Consider the following 14504-nt stretch of genomic DNA (forward strand, 5'->3'; position numbering starts at 1 on the left):
CAGATGTCTAATTCATCAATGAGAGATTAATCAAAGCTAAAATATGCCTAAATGGAGAAACTCAAGCTGTGATCCAAGTTTATGCTCCCCAGCAGGGTTGTAGCGATGACCAAAACACAAGCTTCCTAGAAAAACTAGAGGACATCATTGATGAAGAGAACATAATAATTGGGGATATTAATGCCCAAGTCGGAAGTGATAGGTAAGGTTATGAAGGAATTATTGGTCCATATGGATTTGGTATTAGAAATAAGGAGGGTGAACTGCTTAATCTATGTACAAGAAACCAACTTCTGGTGAAGAACTTGCGGTTTCAGAAACAGGATAGCCACAAGATTAACGAGATACAGCTGGGATGGTCAGTATAGATCAGTGATAGACCTTATCATCACAGATAGGTCAAGTGGAGAAAAGGTGCATGATGTAAAAATGATACCTAGTGAGAGCCTTGATAGTGACCATAGACTCTTCATTGCAGACCTAAGAGTCACCAAACCTATTATTAAAGTAAACAAGAAAAAACCACAAATTAAAGACTGGAAATTAAAAGATCTGGAAGTCAAACAGCAGTTTCAAAAGGAAATCAGAGCTAAAATATAACAGACACAAAGAAAGGTAATGAAGAATGGAATGATTTTAAGGCAAGTCTGGTTGGTAGTGCAGATAAAATACGTGGAAGAACAAGCAGAAGAGTTAGAGAGAAAAGAACATCTTGGTGGAATGATAAAGTGAAAGAAGCCATAATTAACAGGAATAAAGCCACAAAAGTGGGGTGCACGGAAGAAGCCTCCCCGAAGATTGTATAAATTACGCTATGAAAAATCAGTACAATTGGGCGCACCCTGGGCAACGTTGCAAATTAGCAGCGGCGGATTCTTCCACTACCGGTCAACACAGAAGTAGTAATCCTCCTAAAGGGTCTTTTTTAAGACCACTTGTTATAGTCTCGATAAACATTGAGGGTTTTTCGTGTGCCAAAGAGACCTTATTGGCTGACTTGTGTAAGGACTGTAAATGTGACATTCTTCTAGTGCAAGAGACTCACCGGGACTACAACAGCCATTGACCCAAAATCACAGGCATGGAGCTGTTCAGGAAAGGCCCCATGATAAATACGGTAGTGCCATTTTCACCAGACCAAACCTAAATATCACATCAACCTCACTAACTGAAAGGGATGACATCGAGATTCTTTCTGTATGTATGCCACACTTTAGCATTACTTCTGTATACAAGCCTCCTAATGTTGACTTCACGTTTGAAGAACCTACCAACTTTAAGTACCAGGGCGTAAATTTCATCCTTGGCAATTACAACTGCCGAAGCAGATCTTGGGGATACCCAGATTCAGATACCAATGGAGAAACTGGAAACCTGGTCAGAACATCATGATCTTCATCTAATTCATGATCCAAAGCTACCAGCATCCTTCAATAGCGGTCGGTGGAAGAGAGGCTACAACCCTGACAATATTTTCGTGTCATCAAAAGTTGCTGGGAGTTGTGTGAAGATAATGGGTAAGCCCATCCCATCTACCCAACATAGACATGTAATCTGCAAAGTGAATGCCATGGTAGTGCAAGAAGAGGTACCTTTCAAGCGACGGTTTAATTTTCAGAAGGCCAATTGGGAAAGATTCACCAACGAGCTTGATATAGAAGTTGCCAAGATCCCACTGAAACCTGAGATGTACGAGGCATTTTTCAAATGCGTCCAGACAGCCTCTAGAAGGACCATTTCAAGAGGTTGTAGAACAAATTACATACCAGGAATGACTGATGACAGCAAATAGCTGATGAACCATTACAGAGATCTTTTTGAGGCTGACCCATTTGCTGATGAAACTATCCAGGTTGGTGAGGAATTGCTGCAAACTATCTCAGCAAATCGCAAAGTTAAGTGGACCTCACTGGTAGAGAATCTGGACATGAAGTTGAACAGTAGGCAAGCCTGGAATCTCCTGAAAAACCTCAGCGGTGACCCAACAAAACCTAGAAACTTCACAATTACAGCAGACCAGATTGCAACCCAATTACTCATGAACGGGAAGATTAAAGGTCGGAGTACACGGGAGAAACTGGAACGAACCCCAGGAAGTGAGAACCATAATCTCCATGAACCCTTCACCTTGAATGAACTAGAGTCTGTCATCTCCACCTTGAAATTAAATAAGGCTGCTGGCATCGATGATATCCGAGTATAACAGATCAAGAAATTCGGCAGGACTACTCTGCAATGGCTGCTTATAATGATTAATGAGTGTGTATCTAAGCTTTATATTCCCAAGCTCTGCAGGAAAGCTTGAGTGGTTGCACTACTTAAGCCTGGTAAGGAGCCAAACGATCCTAAAAACTTTCGCCCAGTATCATTGTTTCAAGATCTTCGAGCGCCTTATCCTTAACTGAATTAGTGGCATCCTCAAAGGAAAGTTCATTCCTCAACAAGCTGGTTTTCGACCTGGAAAGTCATGCTGCAGTCAAATCCTGAACCTTACTCAACACATCGAGGATAGTTTTGAACAGCGTAAGATAACTGGAGTTGCCTTTGTTGACTTAACAGCTGCCTATGACACCATCAACCACAGGAAGTTACTGAGGAAAATTTACCAGCTCACTAATGATTATTAACTAACATCTCTTATTGGCATTCTCCTGCAGAATAGAAGATTCCAAGTCTCTCTCCATGGTAAGAAGAGCAGATGGCGCGTACAAAAGAACGGTTTACCTCCAGGCAGTGTGCTAGCCCCTGTGCTCTTTAACATTTACACTAATGATCAGCCCATAATGGAACATACCAGGCTTTTCATCTATGCCGACGATATTGCAGTGGTTGCCCAAGGAAAGACAGTTGAAGAGGTGGAGGAAAAGTTGACTTCTGCACTAGATACTCTTGGCTCTTACTATGAAGGCAATCATCTAAAGCCAAATCCCAACAAGACTCAGGTGTGCGCATTTCACTTAAGGAATAGAGAAGCTCGGCGGGAACTGGACATTATATGGCAAGGCAAGCGACTAGAACATTGTCCAACACCTGTGTATCCAGGTGTTACTCTTGACCGAACACTGTCCTTCAAGAAACATTGCCACAACACCAGGCTGAAAGTTAGTTCACGGAACAATATTTTGAGAAAGCTCACAGCCACCACCTGGGGAGCAAGCCCTCATGTCCTGAGAACCTCTGCTCTTGCTTTGTGTGTGTCCGCTGCAGAGTACGCTTCACCTGTGTGAAGTGCATCCACTCACACCAAGGAGGTTGACATTGCAATCAACGAGACCGTACGTATCTTGTCGGGATGTCTGAAGCCAACCCCAGTTGACAAACTCTACCCGATTGTTGGAATAGCTCCCCCCACTATCAGAAGGGCTGTTGCTGCTGATGCAGAGAGGACAAAGCAGACTAACGATTCTCGCCACCCAATGCATGATCACCAGGCTGTAGTCTGTCGACTGAAGTCGAGAAAGAGCTTCATCACCAGGACTCAACCACTGGTAGGAACACCTGAGTAACCGCATCACCAGGTGGAAGAGCATGCTGCCGCCTGATACTCCTGCAAAGGAAGAGCTAGCTCCAGGAAATGACCTACCCTACCCTATTTGGAGATCACTTAATCGTCTTAGGGTGGGTGTACCTCTTTGCAAGACCAACATGCAAAAATGGGCCATACTTCCAGCTGATGGAGGACCTGATCGAGGCGAACAGCAAGGCCATCGGAGTTGCCATTTTTTGGAAATGCTGACTGGACACGGAATGATGATGAAGCCAAAAAAGTTCTTGATGTGGCCAAGTCTGACAGAAGAATTAACAGCGACCGAATAGAGCAATAAATTGGAAGAGATGGCAAAAGAATATAGATACAGGAAGTTGGAAGAGAATTGTATGAGAAGAAAAAAGAGAAAAGTTGGAAAGAATTTAGCCTACAACTAAACTGGAAGAAGACAGTAAAGGGAATATGAAAATGATATATGAAATAGTAAAAAGTAAAAGATCAGATAAAAAAAGCAATTACAGCTCTGGAGACAGCAGATGGGAACATAGTTAGCAGTATGAAAGATATCACGGATACAATGCGACAGTACTTTGACAAACTCCTAAATGGCCCTAATGAGATCTCTGTTGAGGATGTAGGACAGAAAACAATACAGGAAGATATCCCAATTACATGGACCGAAGTAGAACAAGCTCTCTGTAGGATGAGAAGTGGTAAGTCAGCACAGCTGATGAAGTTACAGCTGACATGATTAAAGCTGCTGGTCCGCCAGGAATACAGTGGCTGTATAGAGTTCTCGGAACAATATGGAAGGATAACAAAATACCTGAAGATTGGACAAAAGAGGTGATAGTCCCTATCTTTAAGAAAGCTAGGGGCTTTACGTCGCACCGACACAGATAGGTCTTATGGCGACGATGGGAGAGGAAAGGCCTAGGAGTTGGAAGGAAGCGGCCGTGGCCTTAATTAAGGTACAGCCCCAGCATTTGCCTGGTGTGAAAATGGGAAACCACGGAAAACCATCTTCAGGGCTGCCGATAGTGGGATTCGAACCTACTATCTCCCGGATGCAAGCTCACAGCCGCGCGCCTCTACGCGCACGGCCAACTCGCCCGGTCTTTAAGAAAGGAAGTAGAAGGAAAAGTGAAAATTACAGAGGCATTACCCTCTTATTACATGGCCTTAAAATTATGGAGAAGATCACTGAAGCCAGAGTAAGGGATGTATTAGAGCCTATCTCAGAAGAGGAACAACATGGCTTTAGGACTGGAAGAAGCACAACAGACCTGATATTTTCTTTGAGGATGTTGGCAGGGAAACACTGGGAAAGAGGGTAAGACCTAATTATATTAATGGACCTTGAAAAGGCATATTACAATGTTCCTAGATCAACTATTTGGAAAAGTCTTAGAAAACTTGGTGTACTGGAGTACCTTATTAGGAAAATCCAAATTCCATATACTAATTGCAAAAGCTGTGTCAGTATTGGAGATGTCATACTGAATTGTTCAATACAACCAAAGGAGTACAAGAGGGAAGTGCATTATCATCTCTTCTGTTCATAGCAGTTATGGATACCATTTTAAAGGAACTAAAAGGAAAAGGTAATAAAGATCTTCAGGCTCTGGTGTTTGCAGACGATGTAGCAATATGGGATGAAACAGAGGAGGGAATGCAAAATAATCTGAATGCATGGTGTAAGAAGTTTGATGATTATGGAATGAAATTGAACCCATCAAAAACAGTAGCATTGAAAATCAACAGACAGAATACAGAATGCAACATAAAAATACAGGACCACCAAGTTGAAGTAGTACACCAATTCAGATATTTAGGAAGCATAATGGCTAGTAATAATAGAGCTGAGATAGAAATAATGAACAGAGTAACCAAGGCTCTAATTTTTACAATATCATTAGACACCTACTATGGGATGAGAAGGTCCCACAAAAAACAAAAATGACCCTGTACAAGTCATATTTCATTCCCATCCTTACATATTCTCTGGAAACCTGCACACTAACATCAAAGGGTTGTAGTAGGATATTAGCCTGTAAAATGAAATTTCTTAGAACTGCCCTCCAAAAGACACGACTTGATCACGTGAAAACTGATGAGATCCGATCTAACCTAGGTCTAAATAAATCGATGGAGGAAAGACTTAGGACATCTAGACTTAAATGGTTTGGGCATGTTAAACGAATGAATAGCACAAGGTTACAATGTGCTTATTTGGGAAAGAGAATAACAGGTAGAAGACCAAGAAGATGGATGGACCAACTGAGGGTAGATGTGGAGAGAAGAGGATGGAATTGGGAATCTGTCATGGACAACAAAATCTTTTTGAATAGGCAACTTTGGAAGACGCTCGTTTTCAAACACCCTACCCGGCTCACTGGTAGGGCAAACCAATGATGATGAACTATGCAAAAGGCAAGGTGCACTTCCACGCATAGAGGAGAAATTCTCCTAGGAATTTCCTCTCTCCAAGTCTCCCTTTTGGTGAGTGCAAGTGGTTCTACACAAAAACAGTGAACATTTGAGAAAACTGGTGTGAAGAAATGTAAAATCCCTCCCCCTCACTGCAAAAATGCATTCCAGAAGATAGATCAGCTTGTCAGAATTCCAAAAATACCCAAAATAATCAATACCAAACTGAAAAGGCTTATCAGGAGCATCTCAAAGTTACGGTGACAGAACGTCGTGAGACGAGTTCCATGCTACTGGAGCCCCAGCCGGGGATACCTACTGCTTCAGTAGTGAAAAATTAAAGTTACAATCATTCCTTCAATGTTATCAAGAAGCAATCTATTCACAAATCCACATATTTGTATAGTCTAGTGAAGAAGAAAGTAACCCAAGCAGTGGTTAGTTATAAATCAATCGCTCTACAATATTGTGGTAGATTGGAGTCACACTGTGCTGCTACTTTAAAAAATAAACTCCACATTTCATTTCGACAATACCCATTATGCTGCATACATTCTACGTAAAAATTTGCGGCCACGACCCCTACACAGCCCCTTTGGGATTTTTTGACTGTTATGAGAGTTTGTTGCCTAAAGTTCTGGCAATTCTGACAGATGCAACATGTAATAGTGGACAGCTGCCAAAGTTATGAGATATTATTTCATGACCGTCCATTCATGACCATTTAACTGACTTCCCTCACAGAGTAAGCTCGTGTTTTCATAGCTAGTGAAGTGAAGTAAAGTGAACATGGGGCTGTTTTGTTACAAATGTTTTAAACAATAGACTTTTAAATGCAAAAGTGATTGTTACAAAGAAGACATGATTTTTATAAGGAATGGAAATATGAAAATGGGTTAACTGGTTAAGTGATACCACACAACTCTTCCATATTTTACTGCAGATACCAGGCGACCCTGTTCAGTGTACACTCAGCAGCACTATTTCCTTGAAGTCTACAATTCAATTGGTGTTCTTAAGCCACAAAAGGCGATTAATACAGTATCTCTTGCCAATTCAATTAACCAATAGTAGGTACAATACTAGCACTAAAATAATATTACATACTCATATTTCACACCTAGAAGTTATATCTGTTCCTTAAAGAACTAACAGAACACAGAATAATGTAAAGTATACAAGTTATCAAAATTTGAAAATTTTCACAGACAATTAGGCCTAAAAGATATCTTTGGAAAGCGAATAAGTATTGTCTTAAAAACAAACTCCAAATTAATTCATCTAAAACAAAACTCAATGATTCATGCATTAAAAAAAAAATCACAGAAAGTCCAAATAATGGCAAAAAATATGAACATTATTTTCTCACTCTGATAATTATGTAATCTGCAAATAGTAGCAATATTCCACACCTTAATTAGCTTAAAATAGGATGATTTAAATAGTTTATCATGTTTCACAGAAAGTACAGGTAACAAACTCTTAATATCTCTAAATTCACAGCCCTGCAATGCTAAGGTAATGTCAATACAGCCCTGGTTTTGTATACCAGTTTATTTTCAACAACTTCATCTCGCACTTTAACATTTTGCCATCCAACAACACTAAATGCTACAAATTTGTATGTTTCACTAGCAGTTAATTAACAAAAATGGACAGCAATAGTTATGTTGATGTTTCTTACATTAGGACTATCTGAGGGATAGTTTACTAGCCGGTATTAATATCTCTATGTAAAGGTTCGTTTGCTGCAACAATACTGCCTTCATTCCTTAAAGGTACATGTCCATTTGGAAATCTCAATTTCAGTGGACCAACATAACTCAACAAAACAGGCAGGAAAACTAGTCCATGAGCAGCTCCAAATAGAACAATGCCTAAATACATACGGAAATAAAATACCTGAAAAATCTGTGAATGAGCAAATGCTAGGACCACAATACCTCCAAATTTGGTTAATGTGATCCCTGAGAACACAGAACTGCCCATGTTAATGAGACAATCCTTAGCACGCCTTACCCGGGTCACTTCAGTTGACATGGCAAAAGAATGGGTAATATGGCTACAGAATTCAACTGAGATTCCAACAGCCATGACCAAATTTACAAGAGAAACAGCATTTAGTTGGATATGCCACAAGTACATAAGTCCTAAGATGTCTGTTATTATCATACTAATTGTAATGACTACAATCAATGAGAAACCAATGTTGAAGCCCATTAAGAAGAAGGTAACAGCAAAAATAGCCCCCACAGAAATTGCAAGATTTCTCCAAGTATCATGCCACATCCTCAAGTACTGTTCATAAAATACATAGAATACACTGTATGGAAATACTTCAATATTGGTAGTGTTTAGGTAGCTGTTTACCATGGTGGTTATATTTGATGACAACGATCGGGCCGCTCTCAGAGCTTCATAATAGTCTCTAGAAGTCTTCAGAATAGTGTGGTATGACATGAAGTAACTGGACGTCACATTGAGATTCCCTGTGTGACTGATCGTATAGTTGACAGCATGTGCATAAAGAGGATGTCCCCCTTTGGCACAATCCTCTGAAGGATTATCTTGAAGAAAAAAAGGTAAATATTTTTGAAAATCTATTGCATTAGGGCGATTTGTTTTTTCATCAATTGATATATTACAAGTTTTGCATAAACTAGATAGCATTTCATTTGGACAATAAGAGCCATTCCCAGGAAAATATTTGCAGCATCCATCAATCGATGACCAATCAAAGAAGTCATCCAGCCAAGATGATGCTGGGCGAGCAATATAAGAAATATTCTGGCGTTTTGAAGCACTGTATATCTGGGTGACCAGAGAATCGCTATTACAATTCTGACCTCCACAGATTACATTTTGCACAGACGTGTTAGAATAGTTTAAAGGGGAACTTACAACAAAGTAAATAGGGGGGCCAATGGATAAGTAATCCCTTAAAAACTTGAAATATTTCAGCACAAAAGAGTCCTCTGGCATTGATAACTCCTGATCAAGTCCCACTTCAACTTCAGGCACTACAGCAATGCTTAAGCATAACAAGCCAAAGAAAATCAAAATGACCAAAACTCTTACTTTACGTTTCATAAGAAAATGTACGTAATGGTCTTTAAACAGTCTGTACAGGACACCATCGTTCCCAGATTCTTCAGATTTAGAGCCTCTGATGAAACAACACACATCAAACCGATCTCCAGCTTGTCGAAGAGCATCAAGGGACATCAAACACACAAAACATGTAATTTGCAGCAAGAAATCAATCAATAATGCCATACCTGCATATAATGCAAATGTTTTTACAGCAGGCATTCCTGAAAGTCCAGCCAAAAAGAAGCAACAGCATTCAGAAACACTGGTGAGCAATATCGAGGGACCAACTTGACCTAATGTTCGCCCAACATGATCTGCGTGACTTTCATCTGGACGGCGACTTTCTCGTTGGTGTGTCTGTACCATAATAAAGATATTGTCTACACCAACAGCCAACACAAGAAAGGGAATGACTTCGATGATGATAAGTGTAGCAGGGATACCAAAATAACTAAACAGGCCCACAGAACAAATCACAGAGGCACACACAATAGCAACCCCAGCCAAACCAAGAGTAATCTTGCTGTCAATTAGTAAGCGTTTCCTGGACTGAATCTGACCAAGAGACACAGCAATATAAATGAACATCACAGCATAACTGATGGCAATAGTCCTGAGATCAGAGTGTGAGCCACGCTCTAGTTCATCTTCAACCGATCGCTCTGAAGTGAAAGCAACATCCATAAAAGGCGGTTTTGTTTCAGTCCAATTCTTCATGAAGTGTATGAATCTCTTCTCCCATTCTAGCGCAGGTTTAAGTTCAGTCTTGTTGAGATGATTATTTACAAGAAAAGTTAATATCACTGCCGTAGCCTTCTCGTAAGCAGGCTGTTCTGAAGTCTCATTTGGTTGTGGAAAGCCTCCTAGTGCAATAGCTGGGTCTACAGGTCCCTTATAACGGGCTATACAATCTGGATTATAAAAGTTCTGAGTACAGATCTTAAAATGATCTAGATAATTAACAACATTACCTTCAGGATCTATATCAGTCTCATTAAAGGTGTCAATATCATCTTGATAATAGCCCCATATGCTCTGAACAACACAATCAGACACAGTTACTGGCCCTGTGAATGGAGATGACAAGGGAGCAAGACAAATATTTTCTAAACCTTTACCTTCATCCTGTCCAAGCACTTCTATCTTCTGTTGAAGATCTAACACAGACTCAAGAAATTCACGGTTGAAAACAGGTCCAAATTCAATTTGACCATCAGATGTATTGTGAATTACTTTATCCAAACCAACAGCCTGTATAATAACCTGCTCTGTTCGGTAAAATGGTTCAAAATTAACATCAAAATATTGTCGCTCAATGCGACTTCTACTATGTGGTGATGCCCATAATTCAACAGGATCGGTAATGATTTTATGAAATCTAATACCATACCCAAGAAATACAATGACACACAATCCAACACACAATATAGGCCATGGATATGAAGCACAAATATATCCCCATGTCTGAAAAAAGCATGTAACTCTATTCTCAATGGACAGCCCAAGCCTTTCAAGGCATGTTGGTTGAACAACATAAATAGTCACTGAACTTTCCTTTCCAGATCTTGAACTGTGTAGAATAGGCCTACTCTCCTCTTCTCGGCTGATTGATGTACAAGTTGAACTTGTTCCTGAAAATACTTCACTTTCAGTTTGAGATTTAGGAATTCTTGTGGTCTCTTCACGTGCGGAAGAAGGGCAACAGGTCACTTTAAGGAACACCATAGACAAAATCAAAAATACAAAAAGCATCACTATTAACATACCAGGAACACCAAAAATCTCAAATGGCTTTGGCACAATTGGGAAAGGGGGTGGAACAGGACAGCTTTCATCACAATCTACACAGCTACAAGCTGGGAAGCGTTCACCTACTTGCTTATTACAAGGTGTCACCTCAGGATTCAATGGAATAAAACCTTTTGTAGGTTCATCAGTAGCAACATAATCTATTTCAAATGGAACAAATGAATTTTGTGTGGTGTTTCCCAAATATGTAAACCACTTCTGTGCAGTGCATTTACTTGCACCCCATTCTCCACACAATATATCCATGGCTAACTGTCCTGTCGAAGGCACTGAAACACCCTTGCAGGAATTGAAAGTTCCTGACATATAGGTATTGGTAATGTATACCTCAATAGCAGTTATATATTCATGATTTGGAAGGCCATCGTACTTGGTAACATTAATGAAACTGCTCTGTTTAGGGCTGCATGTATAGTCACAAATATGTTCCACAAAGTTCTTCATACAAGACGGGCATCGCTTCATTAACCCCGCTGCCATACCAATATTTCTATCAAGAGTAATCAGCTGAGCTGTATCGCAGCATGTTAATATATCAGAGTCGATCGAAGAATTGACAAAGAAATGAGGACACCACTTTTTTAACATTTTCTTCCCTGACTGATCAAGTGGTTTAGCTGGATCATGAGATAAACAGTTCTGAGTGTGTCCAGTGGAAGAATCGTTATGACATTGTCCATACCAAATGCAATGATATGTAGTTCCTTCTGACAAACCAATAAAACAAAACAGGAGAATTAACCATGTATTACTAAATCTCCACAAAGTTAGTTTCTCTGATGAAGCCATACTGATGATGTACGTGATATCACTACAATGAAACTCTATAATAGGATAACTAATCACCCAGCTACAACATACTTAGATGTACAATACCATAAACAGAGACTTCGAGCTTTGAACTTCCACATTTGACAATGACAGATAACCACAAATAACATTTGACAACAGAATGAATCACGCCTTCAACATCACGTGACCCACAAAAAGGTTTTATGAAACTACACCGAGATTAAATATATCTACTTACATTCCCGCGTACCATTATACAAGACGGTACAACTCCCGTTAAGCCTGACCAGCGCAAAACCGCTCTTTAATTATCATTTCTCATTGGGGATGTGAGTCAGAAAAACCCATTACAAATGTCAAAATTGATATTAAGTATTAACGGAATGGTAAAGATCCACTCGATCAGTAGCGGCGATTAAGGAAGACAACATTACATATAATAGGAATTGTGGGAATTACTTAAATAAAACCATTTGTACAAGCCCTATTGTCTTATCAGCTAATTATTACCTTAATTTTATTTAATTATTAACAGAATTGTCGCAGCTAACCGATTTGTATAGCGCTACAGCAAATAGTGGAGAGGTGTAGTCTTTGGATGTGCTGTGAGGAAGAGTGGCGGGTATATTGTATTCTTTACTCCCTGATATTTTTGCCAAGATCGTGGACACTGGATGGTATGAATAAACATGAGTATTTAGTATATACTCAACATATCTGAGTATATACTCCACTTCATAGGAATAAAGTTCATGAGAATGTACTCACTAACTGAGTATATTCTCAGCCCAGGTTCTCCTTTGATGTAGTAGGTACTCAAGGGCACCGCCATGTGGATAATTTGAAACCGAGTAGGTACTCATGCTGCGTAAGATTGTCATCATACATAAGCTCAACTACTGAGATTCGATTTCTGTACCGTCTGTATTCACTTCAAGTTGTATTTTACTCATAGCAATGGAAAATATTCCGCTAATATCTTGCGGGAGTACATACTACATCGAAGGATAACCTTCTTATTTTTACCAAATGGAGTACATACTACTTGGGCTGAGAATATACTCCTGCCAAGTGCTCATACTCATGAGTATATACTTTGAGTAATAACTCAGGGTTTATTCATACCACCCACTGAGGTATGAGTGAGTTACCCGCTTGCCGCGCGCATTCGTCAGTCTGCCAGTCTTTTAGTATACGAAGCGGTGTGGACAGGACGGCTGCGGTCGCCGTAACATCTCACGGTGAACTTTTCTGGCTTCTGCTGCGTAATGGCGAAAAGGGGAATGAATTGAATAAATGTTTCCTAACCGTGTACTTTTAAAACTCACCATGATAAAGACGTAACAACACATGTTTCCTTACTTTATACAGCAGAATTGGTCTAAATTATGTACGTTAATCAAATTTTATAAAACTCGTGTTCGGAAAATTTGATAGTACAAAATATGTGGTTTATATCTTCTTCTTTGCCTGCTGCCATTTCATGATGGATACAGTACTTTTCTATCCATCTCTTAGCACAGGCCAGAATAAAGTGTAGCTTCAACCGAAGTCCCAGTCTCATCCATGGCTGTGACAATATGGAAGCTGCTGGGGTATGGGTGGAGCTGAGTAATGACATTCAGAGCACGACTAGTGCATCTGAGTGTTATGAAAGGTGTTGCTCATAGGATCAGTCGTGCTGCAATAGCACTTTCTGACCCAGTGAGGAAAGCAATGGCAAAATACCTCACTCCTCGTCTTGCTTAGTACGCCTCATTTTGGTGCTGCCATTGGATTTTGCGGTTTCCTTATAACCGCATAACCTTTGGTGGTGTTATTTGAGGATCCACCCAGCCTCTGGGCTGATGACCTAACAGACATCTTCTTCTTAATTAGTACACATATTTTGTGTGAGAAGAGGAGATTAGGATCAATGGGACACAACCAGTGGCGGATTTAGTGGGTAGTCTGCAGGACTGCAGCCCCCAAACCCACAGGGTCTTCACACGTAATTTACACGAAGCAACATTACATATTCAAAAGGGAAATATTGCCAATCCGTTCTGCGAGTTCCTTTAACACTTGATTTTCAACTCCGGAATAGTGCAATAATTGAATGCTTCTCTTCACATGATAATGTCGTATGATTGCATTTCCCTCTCTTGTACCGGTAACTGCCAGGACATGGCTCTGTTATCTGGCCATACGGCTTTGAATCCGCTTCCCCTTCCATGTGCGATATAAGCCGCCCGCCAACCCCGCTCTAGCGGTCGGAATGCATTGCAGACCAGTGTGTCTTATTTGTTGTCCACCGAACGCGATAGTAGAAGTTCTAACAACAACATGAGAATTGTTAACTCAGTGCAGTTTAATTTAAAAAATATCAAACTTAATAGTTTAACCCTAAATGAAAGGTGCGATATTAAAGCTCGAAGAAGACCTACCACAGAGTTGAAAATCTCCCAGACTGGTAAGAGCCGTCTCAAAGAGTACACAAGAATTTTCAATCGAGATGTATATAGTAAACATGAATGGTTGTGTGGGTGCGAAGTTCAAAATGCACTCTTTTTCCGTGCCTTAGATTTTGGAAGTGCCAGTGAAGGAGAAAACAGTACGTGGGTTGATGCAGGAGTTCGTGATCTCAAGAGACTTAGTGATAAAATAAAGAAACATGAAAAATTAGAAAAACATGTGAACAGTGTGCTAACCTTAGCTCTTCTAGGTTCCGTAGATGTGCGCCAGGGTTTAAGTAAGGCCTATGAGGAATCTGTACAGCGTCATAACAATGAAGTAAGCAAAAATCGGCAAGTACTATCCAGAATATTAAACTGTATTAAGTTGTGTGGGTCAAACGAATTAGCGTTGAGGGGACATGGCGAGAGGCCAGACTCTAAGAATCCTGGTATATTTC

General features: G+C 40.1%; 1 protein-coding gene across 1 annotated transcript; it reads right to left on the bottom strand.

Annotated features, from left to right (window-relative positions):
- Window positions 1-4472: 4472 nt before the first annotated feature.
- LOC136872581 (NPC intracellular cholesterol transporter 1) lies at window positions 4473-11716 on the bottom strand. The gene is made up of 2 exons (XM_067146382.2): window positions 9196-11716; window positions 4473-8484 (listed from the first exon to the last, which is right to left on the bottom strand). Exons 1-2 carry the CDS (start codon window positions 11606-11608, stop codon window positions 7628-7630), a joined length of 3270 nt encoding a protein of 1089 aa, XP_067002483.2. The 5' UTR covers window positions 11609-11716; the 3' UTR covers window positions 4473-7627.
- Between the last annotated feature and the right edge of the window lie 2788 nt (window positions 11717-14504).

Source organism: Anabrus simplex, chromosome 4 (genome assembly GCF_040414725.1).
Source record: "Anabrus simplex isolate iqAnaSimp1 chromosome 4, ASM4041472v1, whole genome shotgun sequence".
Classification (NCBI taxonomy): domain Eukaryota; kingdom Metazoa; phylum Arthropoda; class Insecta; order Orthoptera; family Tettigoniidae; genus Anabrus; species Anabrus simplex.